This window comes from Mya arenaria, chromosome 3, assembly GCF_026914265.1.
Source record: "Mya arenaria isolate MELC-2E11 chromosome 3, ASM2691426v1".
Classification (NCBI taxonomy): Eukaryota; Metazoa; Mollusca; class Bivalvia; order Myida; family Myidae; genus Mya; species Mya arenaria.
Window position 1 is genome coordinate 29,557,808 of NC_069124.1, and position 18,640 is coordinate 29,576,447.

General features: G+C 35.6%; 1 protein-coding gene across 8 annotated transcripts in view; it reads right to left on the bottom strand.

The window, feature by feature from the left end:
* Positions 1–1,059: 1,059 nt before the first annotated feature.
* The window catches only part of LOC128228065 (tripartite motif-containing protein 2-like), a 33,223-nt gene continuing 15,642 nt past the window's right edge, over positions 1,060–18,640 (bottom strand). For 7 of the 8 annotated variants that reach the window (XM_052939138.1, XM_052939139.1, XM_052939136.1 and 4 more), the window contains 5 exons: positions 10,308–10,468; positions 8,734–8,912; positions 7,088–7,476; positions 4,263–5,960; positions 1,060–3,488 (listed from right to left, as the gene is read on the bottom strand). In XM_052939138.1, the coding sequence (XP_052795098.1) occupies positions 3,336–3,488; positions 4,263–5,960; positions 7,088–7,476; positions 8,734–8,912; positions 10,308–10,444 (2,556 nt within the window). In that variant the 5' untranslated portion in view covers positions 10,445–10,468 and the 3' untranslated portion in view covers positions 1,060–3,335. The remainder of the gene's footprint in view (positions 3,489–4,262; positions 5,961–7,087; positions 7,477–8,733; positions 8,913–10,307; positions 10,469–18,640) is intronic. The other variant, XM_052939140.1, reaches the window with a different exon arrangement.

Below are 18,640 nucleotides of genomic sequence, written 5' to 3' on the forward strand. Positions count from 1 at the left end.
GACTATGCCATTAAAACATTATTACCTTATATCCGAAAGTTATTAGAGTTCGGGATTTTAACTGCAGGTTTCATAAAAAAAATAGTCGCAAAATGGCGATTGTTTGCCTCAACGGTGATTCTGGTAAGTATGCAGATAAAATGTGCATGCGTTTTTATCGAAAAGTACTTTACTAGGTCGTCAGGTTTGCTTATGCAAGATGTGAAGTCTTTTAACTGGTTGTTGTAAGGCTACCTTTGGAATACTTCATCAAGTACGTTTGCTGTAACGGAAGAACGTTTTTTTTTCTTCGTCAGATGAAATGTAAAGTTACAGCCGGAGATGCGAAAGGTCGTTCGTTTGGTAGTTCAGATTAGTCCATGCAGAGTGCTATGTTGTGATTGAGTGACCACAATGTGATCCAGTGTTAGGAGACCGCTGATTGGCTGACGGGAAACTCTGGATGTCACGCAGGCACACAGAACCAGGCCACCGGAACTACCAAACGTACCGTCACATATCAGCTTATCCTGAATCATGTATGGTAAGACTGATCATTTCCTGTGTCCCTAACCATATTGTATTGTTGCTTAGTCATTTAATAATACTGCATTAGTTAGGCCTGTAGCAGTGCGTTGTTTGGCGTGCCAGTTGGAATGAAAAAATATTATGGTACAAGAACATAAGAATGAGCTTGGGACTAGCCAAATTGTATCTGATAATGAGAGTGTAGCAAACATAGTAAACCCAATTTGCAGGATTGTATTGTCAACGTTGATATTATTTAGTAAACCACATAGGTATATTATTCTCTAAACTGGTTTCACGAGCTGATAATGAACATGCTGCTGTGATGATGTTGCCTTTGATGCTAAAGCAGGATTATTGCAATGTTTGACATGGTTTCCTTGTGTTGGGCTGGACCTGGCATTAAATGAATGGCCAGTATGCTGCTTCATTTACTAAGTTCAGAATCAATATCACTGTACTAACTTATATGTATGTTAGCAGATCCAATATATCTAAATAATAACATTTGCTCGAGTTGAATGTAACTGAAATGAAATGAAAACAAATACAGGGTTTTTGTCACTTTATTTTCTTAAACAACAGCAAGATAATTGTACTGAAATGTCACAAATACTGATAAACCAAATTTTTCCAAAACCAAATATTGAGATAAAGGCGAATTACATTCACATTCCTGTAACATAGTACTCCATTCTTCTTGCTTCTTACAGATTCTTTCTGCAAATAATGCTAAATAAATAAGAAATACAATAGTGCTGGTGACAATAAATGCAAATGTACATTGTCAAAACAGAATCACAAACATGGATCAACCAAAGAAGTGCTGTAAACGTTGGCAATAAGTACCAAACATGGTCACCCTGGAGTGAATGCTTTTGCTGGTAGAGTACTGGTAGGGTACTTATCAGTCCAAAAAGGGGAATAACTCAAGTTATTAAATGTTGAGATATGAGCCTTGTTCTGTGTGTGTATTGTCCCTTGCAACATGTGTACCAAATTTTATTTGAATAAGTAAGGTTTTAGAAAAATGGCCTTTTTAAATTTATTGCATGGGCATACTTTTTCTCTCTCATGAACAGATGATCAGCTACATGTTATTATTAAGGATTGAGATGTTATAATACAAAGGTTTTTGTTGAAAAAATGAATTATACTTCAACAATTTTTGGAATATTTTGCATGATGTTCATAAAAAAGCTTTAGCCATTTTAGTCCATGTTCATCTATATTAATGTTATATACAAAATGGCAATAAAAAGAATTAATTAGAGTGACAATACTGCAACAGTGTTGGCATCATTTATAAAATACACTAGCTATGCAAGAAGATGCTTTTGAGTTGATCAAGTGACATAACTCAACCAAAACTCTGCCAGTGTGATGGGACTTGTTACATGTATGCTAAGTTTAAATGTTAGTGTTGGGCACCAATGTAAAAGCTTACTATTGACTTTTTTGCATGATAGCAATACCCAAATGACTATGAACTGCAATTCAATACTGCAATTCAATATCTTGAATTATTTTTTCTTCATAAAAAACAGCAGACAAACATCTTCACAGCTTCAGTAAACCCTAGAAAACATGCAGCATGGAAATGTGTGGTATGCGTCAAAATAGGGTGACAGAATTGAAATCAACAGTACACTTGCAGTTACACAATCCTTAGATTCACCTTATTTGCATCTTAAGACTAACAAAAACACAAGATTATCGATGCAGTTTTGTTTTTTTCAAAATCGTTTTTCTATACTGGAAGCAATATCCATCCTATTCCATGAAGGTCTATAGGTTGACATCTTTGACTTTGAAATAATTAATATGATCATTTATACCAAATCAAACAATTACTATAATACGAACACATGGGATTGAAATACATTGTCCTTTCTTGCCTTATGACACAATCAAAAACCATTAATCTTGTAATGGAATGTACATGTAAATAATGCAAGTCAATTGAGACAACAGTCAGAAGCTACATGTATATACAGACAACTGCCTACTCTAAGCCAACATCTACACAGTGACATGTCATGACTAATTGCAACTGTATTCCATAGCCAATATTATTTAGTGGTCAACATATTGTTTTGTCCAATAAGCAGGCAGTATACTTCAAAATTGCCAATACAATTGTTTCAGAGAATGAGCTTGAAGCGGTGTTTAAACGGTGTTAGTGGGCAGTTTACACAATATCATGTAGACCACTAAAAAAACAAAGATTGTTAGTACTTATACAAAATAAATTGTAATGCGACTGTGTCCCATCAAATTATTGACTTTTGTTAGTTGATACTAGCAACCTTTATCAATTACTAAGCTGTCACTACAGTTAGTGTAGCAGTGTGACAAAGCATGAAATATACAGAAATGATCATCAATTTGGTCCTCAACAAAAGCAATATTCAAAGCATTTCAAAGCTAATTTCACTATCAGAACATTCACAACAGAACGTAGAATATATCTTTTCTCTCAATTGATGGTCAAGTTTGTTTATCAACCCAAAACCAAAGTTTGAAAAAAACTATGCAGCATTACATTTATGGTTATTATAAATACAAATGTTGGTCTCTTTTCAACACACATCAACCTTGTCTATAAATGAGAATGCCGCTAAACCATTTCAGTGACTTCACAATTTCTACAATCATATTATTATGCAAAACTGTAATACCAAAATACACATATTTTGTTTCCAACAAAGGTTTACTGTAAAATCAAAAAGATATCACAACACTGGTTAAGAGTGTAACCATTCAATTCAATTGACCTTTTAAAGGAGGATTTCTCCCATAAAGGATAGCACAACACGTTATGTTTGTTACTGCAGATATTTGTACATCTTAATGCAGTGGTTTCCAGAGTCTGATACGACCACTGTGCCTTCCGGGGTGATGGCCAGGCCCTGGGGTCCATAAAGGGGGTCAGCAGTCGTGTTCACATAGCTCAGGAATGACCCATTACTGTCAAACACCTGAAAGGTAAGAATGGTAGGATTTATTTTACGTCTCAAAATGAACAAATAACATAACCTATGAAAAACTTGTTAATAGGGACAAACGTTTATACAAAAGATCTACAAATTGTAAATGTGATTACCATTTACCACAGCGTGTAATAATTCATCAATGATTAGCTCCGAATCTGCAGTTACGATATCCATTTCAACATTGCCAAAGATAAGTAAAGAAATAAAGAAAATTTTATGAGGCGTAATACTATGATGACTACTTCATCTTAATCCAGATATATATTTATTTTTTTGTAATAATATGGTTATAGCAGATATAAAGTAGGAGGGATGATAGCATCATTTGAAATTTTCAAACAATGCTGTCTGAGTCATTGTCAAGACACATGACATACTTTGATTAAGTCAGAGTCATGCTTTGAAACTAGTTAATAGTGAAAGAATGATTTAATCACTTTATCACTTGAGGGTCATATGATCGATTAAATAGATCAATCGGGATCCGTTAACATATGAAACCAAAGATGCATTTTTTCTATATTTTCCATGTAAAACAGTATTTTTCTTTACAATTAATCACTGTTTAAGAATATAGCCACTTACTCTTAAGCATCTTTTACATAATTATTTGTAATAGATTGTTTTTAAGCTTTAATACCCATCTTGAACACACAGTTGCTTTTATATGTTACAAAATGTAGATTGTATTTTCACTCAATGTTGTTTGTTTTTTTGCTTTTAAAAGAAACAGCAAATGATTGACAAAAGTAACTGTACTTGTATTCTAGAGTTTCCCCAGTCTGCTACGAGAATATTTCCATAGTCGTCCACAGCAACTCCAGTAGGCGCGTTGAACTGGCCGTTTCCCTCCCCATTCGATCCAAACCCAAACAGGAAGTTTCCTTCACAGTCAAACACCTTAATACAATGATTGTGGAAATCAGAAACTATTAAATCATTGGCAGCATTCACTGCGACATAATGGGGACCAGCAAACTGGGAATCCCCGTTACCACGGGAACCAAACTTGGTCACAAGTTTCCCGTTAGGTTGAAATATCAGAACTGAGCTGGCTTTGTTGTCCACAACCACTATATTGCCATTTCTATCAACAGCTACACCTTTTGGTCCTAATAACTTTCCTGTGCCTATTTTGTTCAAATATCGTCCATCTGGTGCAAAAACGCTTATCCATTTATTATCATAGTCAGCTATCAGGAAATTTCCATTCAAGGTTATGGCAACACCAGTTGGTCTCTGCATCTTTCCCGCCACCCGACCAGGCATGCCGAACTTCAACTTGCACTCACCAGAAAAATTGAACACTTGTGCTACTTGATTGTTACTATCAGTGACTAGAATTCTGTTTTCTGTACAACAAATACCTTGTGGATTGGTGAACTCTCCCTTGTTACGTCCCTTTACACCGACCTTCCATAGAAGGTCATCTTCTATCACATTGCTTTTCCTATTTGAACCTGACCTTGAACTTGAAGGTCGTTTGGTCCCCTTTTGTTTAACAGCGGCAGTTCTAGGGATTTTTGACGTACTTGAGGCAGAGTCACCATGGCCATCTATACTGGCTTTCATAGCCTTGACCTTGAAAGGTGAGCCTTTGATCTGTCTACCAAATAATTTGATAAACATGGAATAATCATCTTCCCTAGGTAACAAGTACACAAGTTCATAGGTCCCATTTTGTTGGTCAGTAATTGCTGGAATGATTCTATCACCATTAGAGGCAGTGAGCTCCGAGTCAACAAGAGAATGACTGGTCTTGACTAGTTCACCATTTTTGTCTTTAGTAGATATTGTAATGACTGCAGGTTTATTTACTATGGCATGACGTAAACCTTCCCCAGTGGCTGTAGTATTATAAGCTACAGCACAGTTATGTCTTATATACCCTAGTGTTCCAACTGATTTTTTCAGACCCTGACAATGAGCAGTGTCAAAGGATACATACTCATTTTCTTCAGGTTCCTTTCTTACTACACTAGTACTAAGATCATGAAGTTTCTGAGACATTTCTTTCCTCACTAACAAAATTTCACTAGAACTTCCATGCGACAATGTCTCTTCAGTAAAGTCACAACTATTATTTATCTTATTTACAACACTTTCTAAATGTTCTTTCTGGTGTGTCAAAACCTCTTTTTTCTTGTTATACACATTACTCAGATCTTTCAACAGTGTGGATTTCCTCTCGTTCATTAGTTTTACCAGCTCATCAAATGCCTCCGTGATTTTACCCTCGGCAACTTCTGTCTGACTAGCTAAAACTTGTTCGACTTCAGTAATGTTATTTATAGCCTCGTGAAGAGTGGGTATCTGCTCACGCGCAGCAGACATGAGTGTAGCAAGAGAGGACTTGTGTTCACCTACTGCGTCTTGCAGAGAAATCACCGTGTGGCTCACATGTTCACTCGTTGTACAGGTCTCACATACTCCTGTCTCACAGCTGGTGCAGTAAAACTGAAAATAAAAACTACTTAATTATCATTTTCATATAACATATTAGTGTGTTTTCGAAGACTGACAAAGGGCATGGTCTTTTTATTTTTTTTAAAGGTACAACTGTAAACTGACACTGTACTAAAAGGGCACCCTGGCATATCTGACATGTCATCATGATCCCCTGGCTTCTGTTAGTAAAACATAAGCTTACTTAAGCTGGGAATGACCCCCTCCCCCGGCCCTTCTATTCCCAAATAAATTGGCATCAGTTTAAATTTACTTTCCTTTATATTTTATTGCGAGCCTTAAATTTGGCAGCACAGCGCATTTTCAGTAGTCAAAAGGATGTCACTGTGCAATGCCGTGGTCAAAAATCTACATGTATAACAGCATTTCATACAAACCAAAACAAAGCCAACAAACTTCTCTTTTATTTTTGAAAATGTTGAAATAATTATAAAGAAGCACTGCTGTTTCCTTTATAAAAAAGTAGGAATGAAAGATAAAAACAACATTCACGTCCAATAAACTACTTGAAATTAAAGGTATTTCAATAACAGCAAAATTCAATAAATCTATCATTTCAAAATTGTACATTAACTATTTACTAAAATGCATGTTAAGTTATCGTAGTTTTACAATATAGCAAGGCTTCCTTATGCATAGTTTTACAATATAGCAAGGTTGCCTTATGTAAAATAGAGCAGTTACCTAGATGGATGGGCAAATTAAAGATGGGTTTAATTACGCAATTGTAATGCAATGTCATTAAGGCACCTTTTGTCAGACTAGGACATGCATAAATGTTTTACTATTATTTATAGTATCAACAACTGTACATATCAAATCTGAGACAAATGCATTTTAAAGGCAATATCATATTAACTTGAAATGTGACCATAGGACCCAGATACCCCATTTCCCGCCTTTGTCACAAAAGCAAGTGCCATTATTCCACTCAAAGTCGATGAATAGGAATCAAATTAATCAATTTAACAACAAAACAACAAAAGACCATGAGGGCATGAAAAGTTAATATCAAACTTTCCTCCTCCAAACATATCTACATACACAGGTACTTTTCATCACAGCACATGTACATGTAGTTTAATTTTGACTAAATAAGATTAAAAAAAAAGATTTACCTGTAATGGATTTCCAGCATGGTTTGTGCATACAAGGTTTGACGTACACACATCTTCGCTCACATGGTTGTTACTGAGCTCCGGAACTTCAGTTATCACATGATCCTCATGCTTGTCTTGATGTTGGCTAGCGCATGTTTCACAGAGGGGCTTCTCGCACGTGCTACATCTCGAGCACGTCCTCACACTTTCCCCACCGCATTCCCCACATTTCTCAGTCCCTACAAGAAGATGTTGCGTACATTGGGAAATTTTAGGAATGTGTCTCAACATTTCAAGCATGCCGCCAAATTTGTTAACAGCAGGTTTGGACTTAGCAATGTCACTGCTTTCTTGTTTTTCCATTTCACCTCCATTTTGACAAGCACTGCTGGTGTTACAATCTGAACCTATAGTTTAAAATAAAGAAACAGAAAATCAATGTCAAACAAACAAAGCAAACATTGCCTGTGAGAACAACAGCATTAAATTACACAGTATATTTCCATTGTCCTAGGCCGGGGCGGTCTTCATAAAACTTCTGAAGTCATTTCCTATCTTTATTTTGTTTTACTAAATTCAGTGTCAAAACAGTTATTGATAAGGGAGTTAAATAATATCAAAAATATCAAAAACACTTTATTTTCATTATACTCTAAACAAAATTCAAACTTATATAAAAAAACTTGTATTATAAAGATCTTTTAATCTCACTCTGAAAAGTTAAGGAAAGACTTAAGTTAAGAAATGACTTAAGATGTTTAATGAATACTGGCCCTCCTCAAGGTTTAGTTTAAGCTTATTTAATTTACATTGATTTTGAAACAGGTAATTACAACATTACATTAATCACTCTCTTGGCTTAATGTTACGCGAGAGTGTGGTCGTGTGTTGCGGGCGAAACCAGATTACCCGGAGAAAAACCCAATTGTCCGGCTTGGTGACAACAAACCACCAACGCGGACAAGCCGATTTCCGCTGGGTCGTCTGGTTTCCCCCACAACACAAGACCACACTCTCGAGTAACATCAAGGTTCAAGGTTTAAAACTGGCGCCCAAAATTATCTTTCAATGAGGAAAATAAAAGCAACTTTTTTAGGCAAAATAAAAGTATGGAACGTAATTTAAAACTTGATCTCATTCTCTTTGATTTTTTTCAAATGCTTGATTGTCCTTTTGATGTCTTTGATATAAGGAACTTATAAGGAACAACTTACAAGACCTAAACTTAGGGGCATATGCAATGTTTCTTTAAGCTGCACTCTCACAGATTAACAGTATTGACCTTTGTTTTATTTTTTGTCTCAGAATCAGCTGATTTTGGCATCAATGCCTCAATTCATTCAGGACAGATCTCAATTGTTTGGAAATCTGTCGAAATACTCATTTTTTATTGAAGCGTTAGTTACTTTTAAAACACCATAGCCATAAAACATCAATTTTCAAACCTAAATATGAAAAACTGGGATCTGATATTTTGTCAGCAGTCTTATATCACTTATATCCTGACAATAATGCAAAAATTGATTCATTCCAAAACAAAAAATAAAAAAGCAGTCAAAACGGTTAATCTGTGAGAGTCCACCTTAAAAAATTGAGCTCATACGATGCAGATTAGTCTGCACATATATATACCGAAATCCCAACATCTCATATCTTACCATTACCTACAACATCCATGATACTATTGATGAAGATGTTGGCCTGCAGCGCGGAGACCCCGTCGATGGGCAGTATGGACTGTTGTCGACACACAGGGCACGTCACAGACAGGCTCTGCTCAGGAATATAGTCACTTAGGCAACTCTCACAGAAGGTGTGAAGGCACGGCAATAGCTTTGGCTTGCTGAAGAGCACAAATATTATCCTATTGTTTGTTTCAAATAATTACAAAAGAACTTTAAGACTAGAAATGTGTCCATAGGACACGGATGCCCCCACTTCGGTTTTTTGTCACAGAAAATAAGCCATAATGATTTTTGAAGTATTTTTGGCAAAAAAGGGCCGTAACTCCTAAATGACTAAAGCGATTTCCATGACTATCGAACTTGATCAAGATATTATGGTCACAAACATGTGTTTAAAGTTTGGTGAGGATTGGACAAACAGTTTTCAAGAATTAGATCGGAAACAATCTTCGGGACGTATTTTTCAAGTCTTTTTTTGCAAATAAAGGGCCGTAACTCCTAAATGACAAAAGCGATTTCCATGGCTATCGAACTTGATCAAGATATTATGGTCACAATCATGTATGTAAAGTTTGGTGAGGATTGGACACATACTTTTCAAGAATTAGATTGGAAACATATATTTTTGAAGTATTTTTGGCAAAAAAGGGCCGTAACTCCTAAATGACTAAAGCGATTTCCATGACTATCGAACTTGATCAAGATATTATGGTCACAAACATGTGTTTAAAGTTTGGTGAGGATTGGACAAACGGTTTTCAATAATTAGATCGGAAACAATCTTCGGGACGTACGTACGTACGTACGGACAGACAGACAGACGTACGTACGGACAAGGGCAACCCTATATGCCGCCACTTTGTGGTGGCATAAAAAGGTATGTGTCAATATGGAACATACATAAACATAGGAAATTTGATTATCTCCCACCCCTGATAAGTAGATCATAATGTTTGGTCATGCTGGAAATCCTTATCTTGTCAAAAGGAAAAGATAAAAGAGTACTCGTATGGAACTACTTTTTTTTTAAACCAGCACTAAAGAGTTAAGCAAAAACAATACATTTTTACTTTTTTTAACTGAGGTGGAAGAAAAGGCATCTACCATGGCCGCTCCTGAAAGATAGGTTCATCCCGACCCTCACGTGGGTTGTTTTGTGAAAACTGTAAACCTCGTTTCCACAAAAAGCCCTACGCTCGGTTTGGGATGTACCTATCTTACACTTACACATGAAAAATACTTATAATCTCATTGCATAGCTATTGTATGTATCAATTTAACGATCCATCAATATTATTATACAAGAATATCTTTTTCTACAGTTTTCTTGCATACCGGACATGTGTTTCCGGTCATGTGACCAGTGCTGGAAAAAACCCATCATACACCCCCCATGTAAGATGAGTCACGCACAACAATGCGCCACTTTTTATTTTTTTTATTGTATGGTTTATAAAAAGTATATTATGCCATTTCAATAAAGCACAATTTAATGTATAAGTATGCAAGACTTTTAATTAAGATTCAGTTAAAAAATATACTTGCAAAATTACCAATAGCTATTGTGACATATCCCACAGTTCAACAGATGCAGGTCGTGTGTTGCCAGCAGAGGCACATTTGTGGTGCTGCTGAGGTTGTTGTTGCTGCTGTGGTTGCTGTTGTTGTTGAATCTATTCTCAAGCTCCATCTCACCAAGTCCACACAAATCAACCTGGAAATAAAAACGACAGACATATGGATACAATGTATGATATCATTATTAAAGAGGTTCTAACTTACAACTGATGATTGAAAATCCTGAAAAATAGACAGGGTCTGTCTGAGTATGAGGGATTCATGCCCAAAGCAGGGTAAAGGTGTCAAGACCTCTATTATCACAGATTTCAAAGTCGTTAATATTCATTGCGAAGTACCGGTACTTCCTACTGTTTTTGATGCAAATGTCTGAGCAATTAACAAAAATACAATCTTTACAAAGTTGAAAACTCTAAATCCAGATCTCAGGATTAATCCTAAGGCTGAACTTTTGAACCCCATAAATACAAGGACAAATTTAAAGGTAAACTCTCACTTACCGTTTTTACAATTTTTTTATTTTTTGCCTTGGAATAGAATTTTTTTGGGTAATTATCTGCAAACCAATGATAAAAGACTGCTGACAAAAGATCAGATCGCAGATTTGCATATTTCTGTTCGATATGTTACTAACGGTTTAAGAAAAATGCATAAAACATTAATTTTTGAACTAAACTATATAAAAATCTGTGGTTTAGTTTTTTGTCAGCAGTCTTATATAACTGGTTTCAAAGAATTTTCGCAAAAATTGGCTAGTTCAAAGACAAAAAATAAAAAAGTTGTCAAAACGTTCAATCTGTGAGAATGCAGCTTTAAGCTAAAACAAAATTTTGTTATTGTCCTAAATGCAAACAGGATGTGTTGATAGTAATACTAGTATAAGGGATCTCTGGTACAGGAAAGTTAAATCTGTTCATCCTGGTTATGCATATAAATTATATATATTTATCAAAATGTATTGAGGATGTATTACATGTTCAAAAACAAACATTAACTTATCACACTTAAAATGAACATTTTGGTAATCATAATTCTACAAATCTGCATGCACATATAAGCCTTGTACGCCTTGTTTTCTGAAAAATGACAAAATTTAAATAAACCCAATATGCAATAAAAACTACTAAATAACCACTCAAAACTTGTATATACCGTTATTACGGTATAACAAAAGCAAGTCCGGTGGTTATTTCAACTGTGCCGGGTGTATTGCTCGATTTTATTGAAATCATTGCATATATATTTAAGTTTGTGTAATGTGCATATAAAACGGATGTAATTGTGCCTTTTGTTTGTCTCTTGGAATGCTCCCAAATTGCCCTTTTTTGCTTCTAATTTAAAGAAATCTTTGGTGTGTGTATCCCCAAGCTCACCTAGAACCATTGGGCCTACAGGTTTTTTTAGGCCTAGCTACGCCCCTGTACAGTTATCACATAATAAGAAATATCAGCATAGAGTAGGAAAAGCAAGAAAAGTAAGAAAAGTATGGTTGATTTTAAAATGAAGATTAAGTGACCAGATATGGGTCGAAGTTTAAGGTCATCCTTCCTTAAACTTTTAAACTCTATATTGACCTGCAATCTTTACTATCTCTTAGATTAAACTGCTTACCAGTAGATGATTTAATGAAATACAAATTCAGCTTAATTACGGGTTTAAGCTGTAAATTTGCAACAACATGTCTTGATTTTAATCTAACTAATTAAATGAAAGCAAATAAAAAAAACAGACAACAGAAGGTTACATTTAAGAGCATTGCATAATACAGTGTGGGCGAAATTTTAATAGTTCAAAAAGTAAAACCTTTCAGAATGTTGTTTTTCATTTAATTTTGAGTTGCAATATCTTTGGAGGATAAAACATATCTTTCGCAACACCCTTTGCACCCTTTGGTGTGATAATGCACCAGTCAATTGTAACCACGGCCCCCCCTCCCCCCCCAAGGTCCGGGGGTATACCAGGGAAATGGTCCATGTTTTTACCTTCCAGGTGGCCGTGCAGTTTTGTCTTCGCCCCCAAAGCGGGAAATGGGCCTTACCTAGAGTCCCTGGGGTGCGGGGGCATTTGGAATGGATTTTACCAGCAGTTTGTCCCCGCAGGACCAGGGTTTTACCTGGGCTTGGCTAGACCGAAAGTCAAAATCCTCGCTTTTCCCCCGGACCTGGGGGGGCTGTGGTTACAATTGACTGGTGCATAAGCAGTTGATGAAATTTCAGACCCTAATGGCAAAGTCATACAGTAAACTAGGATTGGGTTCAGCAATTCAGCTACGAGGTCATGATTATTACAGCCCTGTCAGATAAAGGCAATCTTACGGTAGTTGTTACTCATACAGGTAAAGATATTCTTTGGTTTTGGTTTGGTGGAACATAATACTCTATTTGAGCCAAATGATCTATTTTTAATGATTTTAAAACATCAATCCGTTTCTTAAAACTTGTTAAGACTATATGTGTGTGCTTTTAAACAAGAAATAAATCCTAAATGACAACATTCAAGCAATATTATCTAGCTTAAATGTTCAGGGCTCCATAAACATAATATGGGTATGACATAAAAATGTCTATCAAATCTGAAACATTATACCTTAAGAGGGTCAATAAAGTCCTTAAGAACTTTAAACTTCTATTTATGAGGTGATAATTGTGTGAAAGATTGATCTTTGCCTCAGATGACAAAATGTCACAGTGCACACGCAGTTAGGTGAAAGAAATATATAATTAAGGTACGAAAAAAGTACATACTAAGTACCAGTTGAAACTCACACCAAACCTTCATTTGGGACGTACACAGTGAAAATAAGAGTCCCATGACAGTGCCATGAGCATTAATATGTATGAGTAAGTGTGAGTGTAAAGCTGTCAAGGCCCAAGTGTGGTTCACAGGTACATATTCACATAGGATTTCAGTAAGACTGCTGCACATTTTCCATCTCAGGTTGTAGCATTCAAATCATCTCAGCATTTAGCATCCAATAAAAGCTAGAGGCTTACACATTAAAGGATAATAAAACTTGAGAAACATTTATAAACATACTTGTTTATCTATTTCAACATTTTAAGGTACTGGAAAACATTTTTAGGGCACAAACATGTTAAACAAACTCGAGAAGTCCCAAAGTGTTAGGGTGAAATCGTGATTCCGAGTTCCATGCTGAATGTGTGACAATTGACAAGTACACATGTACCACAGCGTCAAATAATACAACAATTTACTGAAGAAAACAAATAAATTGTTAAAGGGTCATTTCAAAAGCCAGGCTGGCAGATGTACGGACAGACAGAACTATGGCTTTGTCATTCTTTGTTCTAGTAAAATCAATTTATAGGGACTATCACAGGTTTTTAGTTGACCACTGTTTCTTTCAAAATGTGGTCAAATTTTGAGTTATTGCAATAAAAAATATAGACTTAATTACTAACCCCGGTACTTGCATTTTTTTGGGGAAAAAAGTTTTTTTCTATCAAATTTTCTAGTATCTCAAACATTTAATCACTTACTGGAACTTGATGACTTAATGAACTTGATGACTTAATGAAAGATAAATTATCATAATTCAAGGGGTGAATGTGAAAAGGTTCTAAGTGACATTAAATAAAGAAGAAGATAGAACCTTTTTGCTTTCACCCCTTGCATTGTAACAGGCAGTTTAATCATATATAACAAAATATTTTTTTTTTCCTTGTATGATCTCATGAAATATATAGTCAATCTAAAAGATACAGCAAAAAAGTAATAGACATCATGTCTACGTTTTGTTCACAATCATCATGCATTAATAGTTGTTATCAACATTTGCTTTCATTTATCATAAAAAGTTATTGATATAACACTTACAAAAGATTCACTTGTCAATTAATCTACGCTTATACAAGTCAAACGAAATTATATGTCTTGAAACAAATGAAACCAATCAAGATGGAAAGATTATGATCAATTGATACAAGAATAATAAAATCTAGTGATTCCCCATTCATTTCAAGTAAACATTATCAACTTATGTTCTTTTTATTTGCGGGGGCAAAAATACCCACATTTTTATATGTTTATATGGCAATATAGGGAAAAGTAAATATATTTTTTGCCAATAGTTTGTGTTGAAAAGAACATATAAAATACAGTTGAAACCAATTAGCTCAATATCGCTTGGCTCGATTTCATTGTGGGCTTGAACTGGATGTAATGGAACGATTCTGTTTTATTCTTAATGTAAGAAATCCCACTTGGCTCGATATTCGCGAGACTCGATATATTTTGGCTGATCCCTGGGATATCGAGCCTACCGGTTTTGACTAAAACGTTCAATCTGTGAGAGTGCACCTTTAATAGCCAAATTTGTCTTAAAAAACTTATTAGTGATATTTTGGCTTTTTAACTAAGATTTTGTGGCAAAATATAGCTAATAACTAAATAAAAAACATTTATAAAGGCTTATATTGTTTTAACTGTTCACAAATGAAATGCTTTTGCTGTTTTTTAAATCTGATAATCAAACGTCAAATGAGTAAAATATAATTATGCATTAAAATTTAAAAACAAAATCATCAACTTATTTTGTGTCCCTTTCAAGCCACCCATATGCAATGTTTGATTCGCATTCTTTTTCATATTTAAAGGCACGTTATAGATAAATGACAGAATCTATTAGAGTATTGAAATAAAATTCCAATGGTTAGCCTTGTATTAAGCAAACAATTGCAGTTTCAATATCATTTACAAATACTTAAAGAAATGTTTAAACCACTCAACGCTTCATAATATTTCATTCAAATATTATTTCAATCCCATATTTATATAGGGAAAGAAAATAATCTTGTAAAAAAGTTTCAAGAGCAAGTTGAAAAGTGGATAAATCAGAACAAGACAAGTTGTCCGCCTTCTAAGACCATTCATGTTCATGTCAATTTTATATTACAATAAAGTTTTTTCAGTCTCAACTGCCTTAATCAAAGTTCCCTTCTCACAGCTTGACAGTTTTGACTGTAATTTAATTTAAGTCTCAGAATCAGCTGATTTTGGTATCTGAATGCCTTCAATTAATTCAAATAAAACAACACACATCGATCTCAGTTGTAAGGAAAACTGCCTATACACTTATTTTTCTTGAAGCGTTTTTAAGCAACATTTTTAGCCATACAAGATTCATTTTCTAACTTAAATTTGAAAAACTGCGATCTGATCCTTTGTCAGCAGTCTTATAACTGTTGACTGCATGGTTTTCAGACATTTGCGCAAAAATTGGCCCATATTAAGACAAAAAATAATGTTTGTCAAACATTATGCCCCCCTGAGCACCATGTTGTCAGGATTACCTGGACAATTGAATGAAATACGCATGGACTGAAATGACAGCTGATTTGTCATTGACATTGGATGACTTTGAGGCAGTTTTAAGGTTATGACCATTCAAAGTGTGAAGATAGTAGTTACAGGTTTTAATCATGTTCAGATGAAGACTGATATTTGCAAATAACATATATCCTATAAGCAGCAGGGAATAAGTAAATATGACGTAATTTTTAATGACCTATATGAGATGTGACCTTGACCTTTGACTCAATGAACTCAAAATCCATGGGGGTTATCTACTGGTCACCAACAACCTTAATGTCAAGTTGGAGGGTCATGGGTGTGGGCATTGTTGAGTTATCACACAGACTAGCTTTTTGCCTTCAAGGACACTGTGACCTTGACCTTTGACCCAATGGCCCCTTAAATAAATAGGGGTCATCCACTGGTCAGGCCTAACCTCCAAGTCAAGTTTGAGGGCCATGGGTGCAAGCATTGTCAAGTTATTTCTAGGACAACCTTTTTGCATTCAAGGTCACTGTGATGTTGACCTTTGACCCGATGATCCCTTTATTCAAATGGGGTCATTTACTGGTCAGGCCCAACCTTCATGTCAAGTACGATGACCATATGTAGAGTAACTATCGAGTTTGTGTTCAAGGTCACTGTGATCTGGACCTTTGACCTGATGGCCCCTTTATTCAAATGCGGTCATTTATTGGTCAGGCCCAACTTTCATGTCAAGTTTGATGACCATATGTACAGTAATTGTCAAGTTTGCATTCAAGGCCACTGTGACCTGGACCTTTGACCTGATGACCCCTAAAATGAACAGGGGTCATCTACTGGCCAGGCCCAACCTCCAAGTCAGGTCTGAGGACCATGGGTGCAGGCATTGTTGAGTTATCACTCGGACAACCTTATAGCATTTAAGGTCACTGTGACCTTGATCTCTGACCCGATAAACCCTTAAATATATAGGGGTCATCTACTGGTCAGGACCAGCCTCCATGTCAAATTTGTTGACCATAGGTCCAGGCATTGTTGAGTTATCAATTGGACTTGCTTTAACAACTTTTCCCGTTAATGGTCAATGTGACCGTGAACTTTGACCCGATGGCCCAAAAATCAATAGGGGTCATTTTCTGATCAGGCCCAACCTTCATGTCAAGTTTGATGACCATAGGTCAAGGAATTGTTGCGTTATCACTCGGACAAGCTTTAGTCTACCCATGTTCCGACGGACCGACATGTGCAAAGCAATATACCCCTCTTCTTCGAAGGGGGCATAAAAAGTTGTCAAAATGGTCAATCTGTGAGAGTGCAGCATTAAGCTAAAGATCTTGAACATCTTGTCTTTTTCATAATGACTTCCTCATCTGTTGATGAAATTATCCCATTAAAAAAAATCTGAACAGTAAGCTTCAGCTTTTTATCACTCATAAATAAGTAAAATTAGAGGTAATTAAAGAACTTTGTTTTCTATGTTTTCTATGATGTTTTTTTTAAATAATGTCATAAAAAATAATCTATTTTTCTGTTTAATTTATTAATATTTCTAACAATTAATAGTTGAATAATTACAAGATTTTCATTGCCATTAAACCTAAGTATCACTGCTCAGCAGAACATACATGTATGGCTCCTTTTTATCCATGTTCTTATTTGATCATTCTGTGTTGTCTGACGTCCATTGTTTGTTACATATACACCACAATGATAAAAAAATAAACAAAAGTTAAAAAAATCTGAGCAAATATGATACTTCACAAATAGGTTGATTGTTTTTCAAAGCAAAACAAACGTGACTGTCTTGAGATCTATGCATATCCAAGATCTTCTCCCCTCAGTAAAGATGATATTCTATAACTAGTGTAAATCATTTGTGCATATCATTTGATTTCAAAATTATGCACAATTGCCATTCATGATGCATTATCATTCATATAGTGATGCATAATATAGAGTGTTCTTCAGACAATTAATCAAACATACAATGTGTTAGAAGGGCATAATCGTATTATTTAACCACATAAATCAAGTGTAAAAACAGAACAAATATGTTCCGAACCAGTGGTGAGGGGAAGATGTCTGTTTGCTACTTTATTTAAAAGTATCACCAGTGAGAACCTTTCCACCTTAAGCATTCATCTAACTGGGAACTGCCAAACAGACATGCCATTAAACTTCCCATGATTAAATTACCCATCACACACACTCGTCATCAAACTACCCATTACTCAGACCAGTCATTATAAGATATCGATTATGTACACTTGCCATCAAACTACCATTACTCAGACCAGTCATTAAGCTACCCATTATGTACACTGGTCATCAAACTACCCATTACTCAGACCAGTCATTAAGCTACCCATTATGTACACTGGTCATCAAACTACCCATCACTCAGACCAGTCATTAAGCTACCCATTATGTACACTGGTCATCAAACTACCCATCACTCAGACCAGTCATTAAGCTACCCATTATGTACACTGGTAATCAAACTACCCATCACTCAGACCAGTCATTGAGCTACCCATTATGTACACTGGTCATCAAACTACCCATTACTCAGACCAGTCATTGAGCTACCCATTATGTACACTGGTAATCAAACTACCCATCACTCAGACCAGTCATTGAGCTACCCATTATGTACACTGGTCATCAAACTACCCATCACTCAGACCAGTCATTGAGCTACCCATTATGTACACTGGTAATCAAACTACCCATCACTCAGACCAGTCATTGAGCTACCCATTATGTACACTAGTAATCAAACTACCCATCACTCAGACCAGTCATTGAGCTACCCATTATGTACACTGGTAATCAAACTACCCATCACTCAGACCAGTCATTGAGCTACCCATTATGTACACTGGTCATCAAACTACTCATCACTCAGACCAGTCATTGAGCTACCCATTATGTACACTGGTCATCAAACTACCTATCACTCAGACCAGTCATTGAGCTACCCATTATGTACACTGGTAATCAAACTACC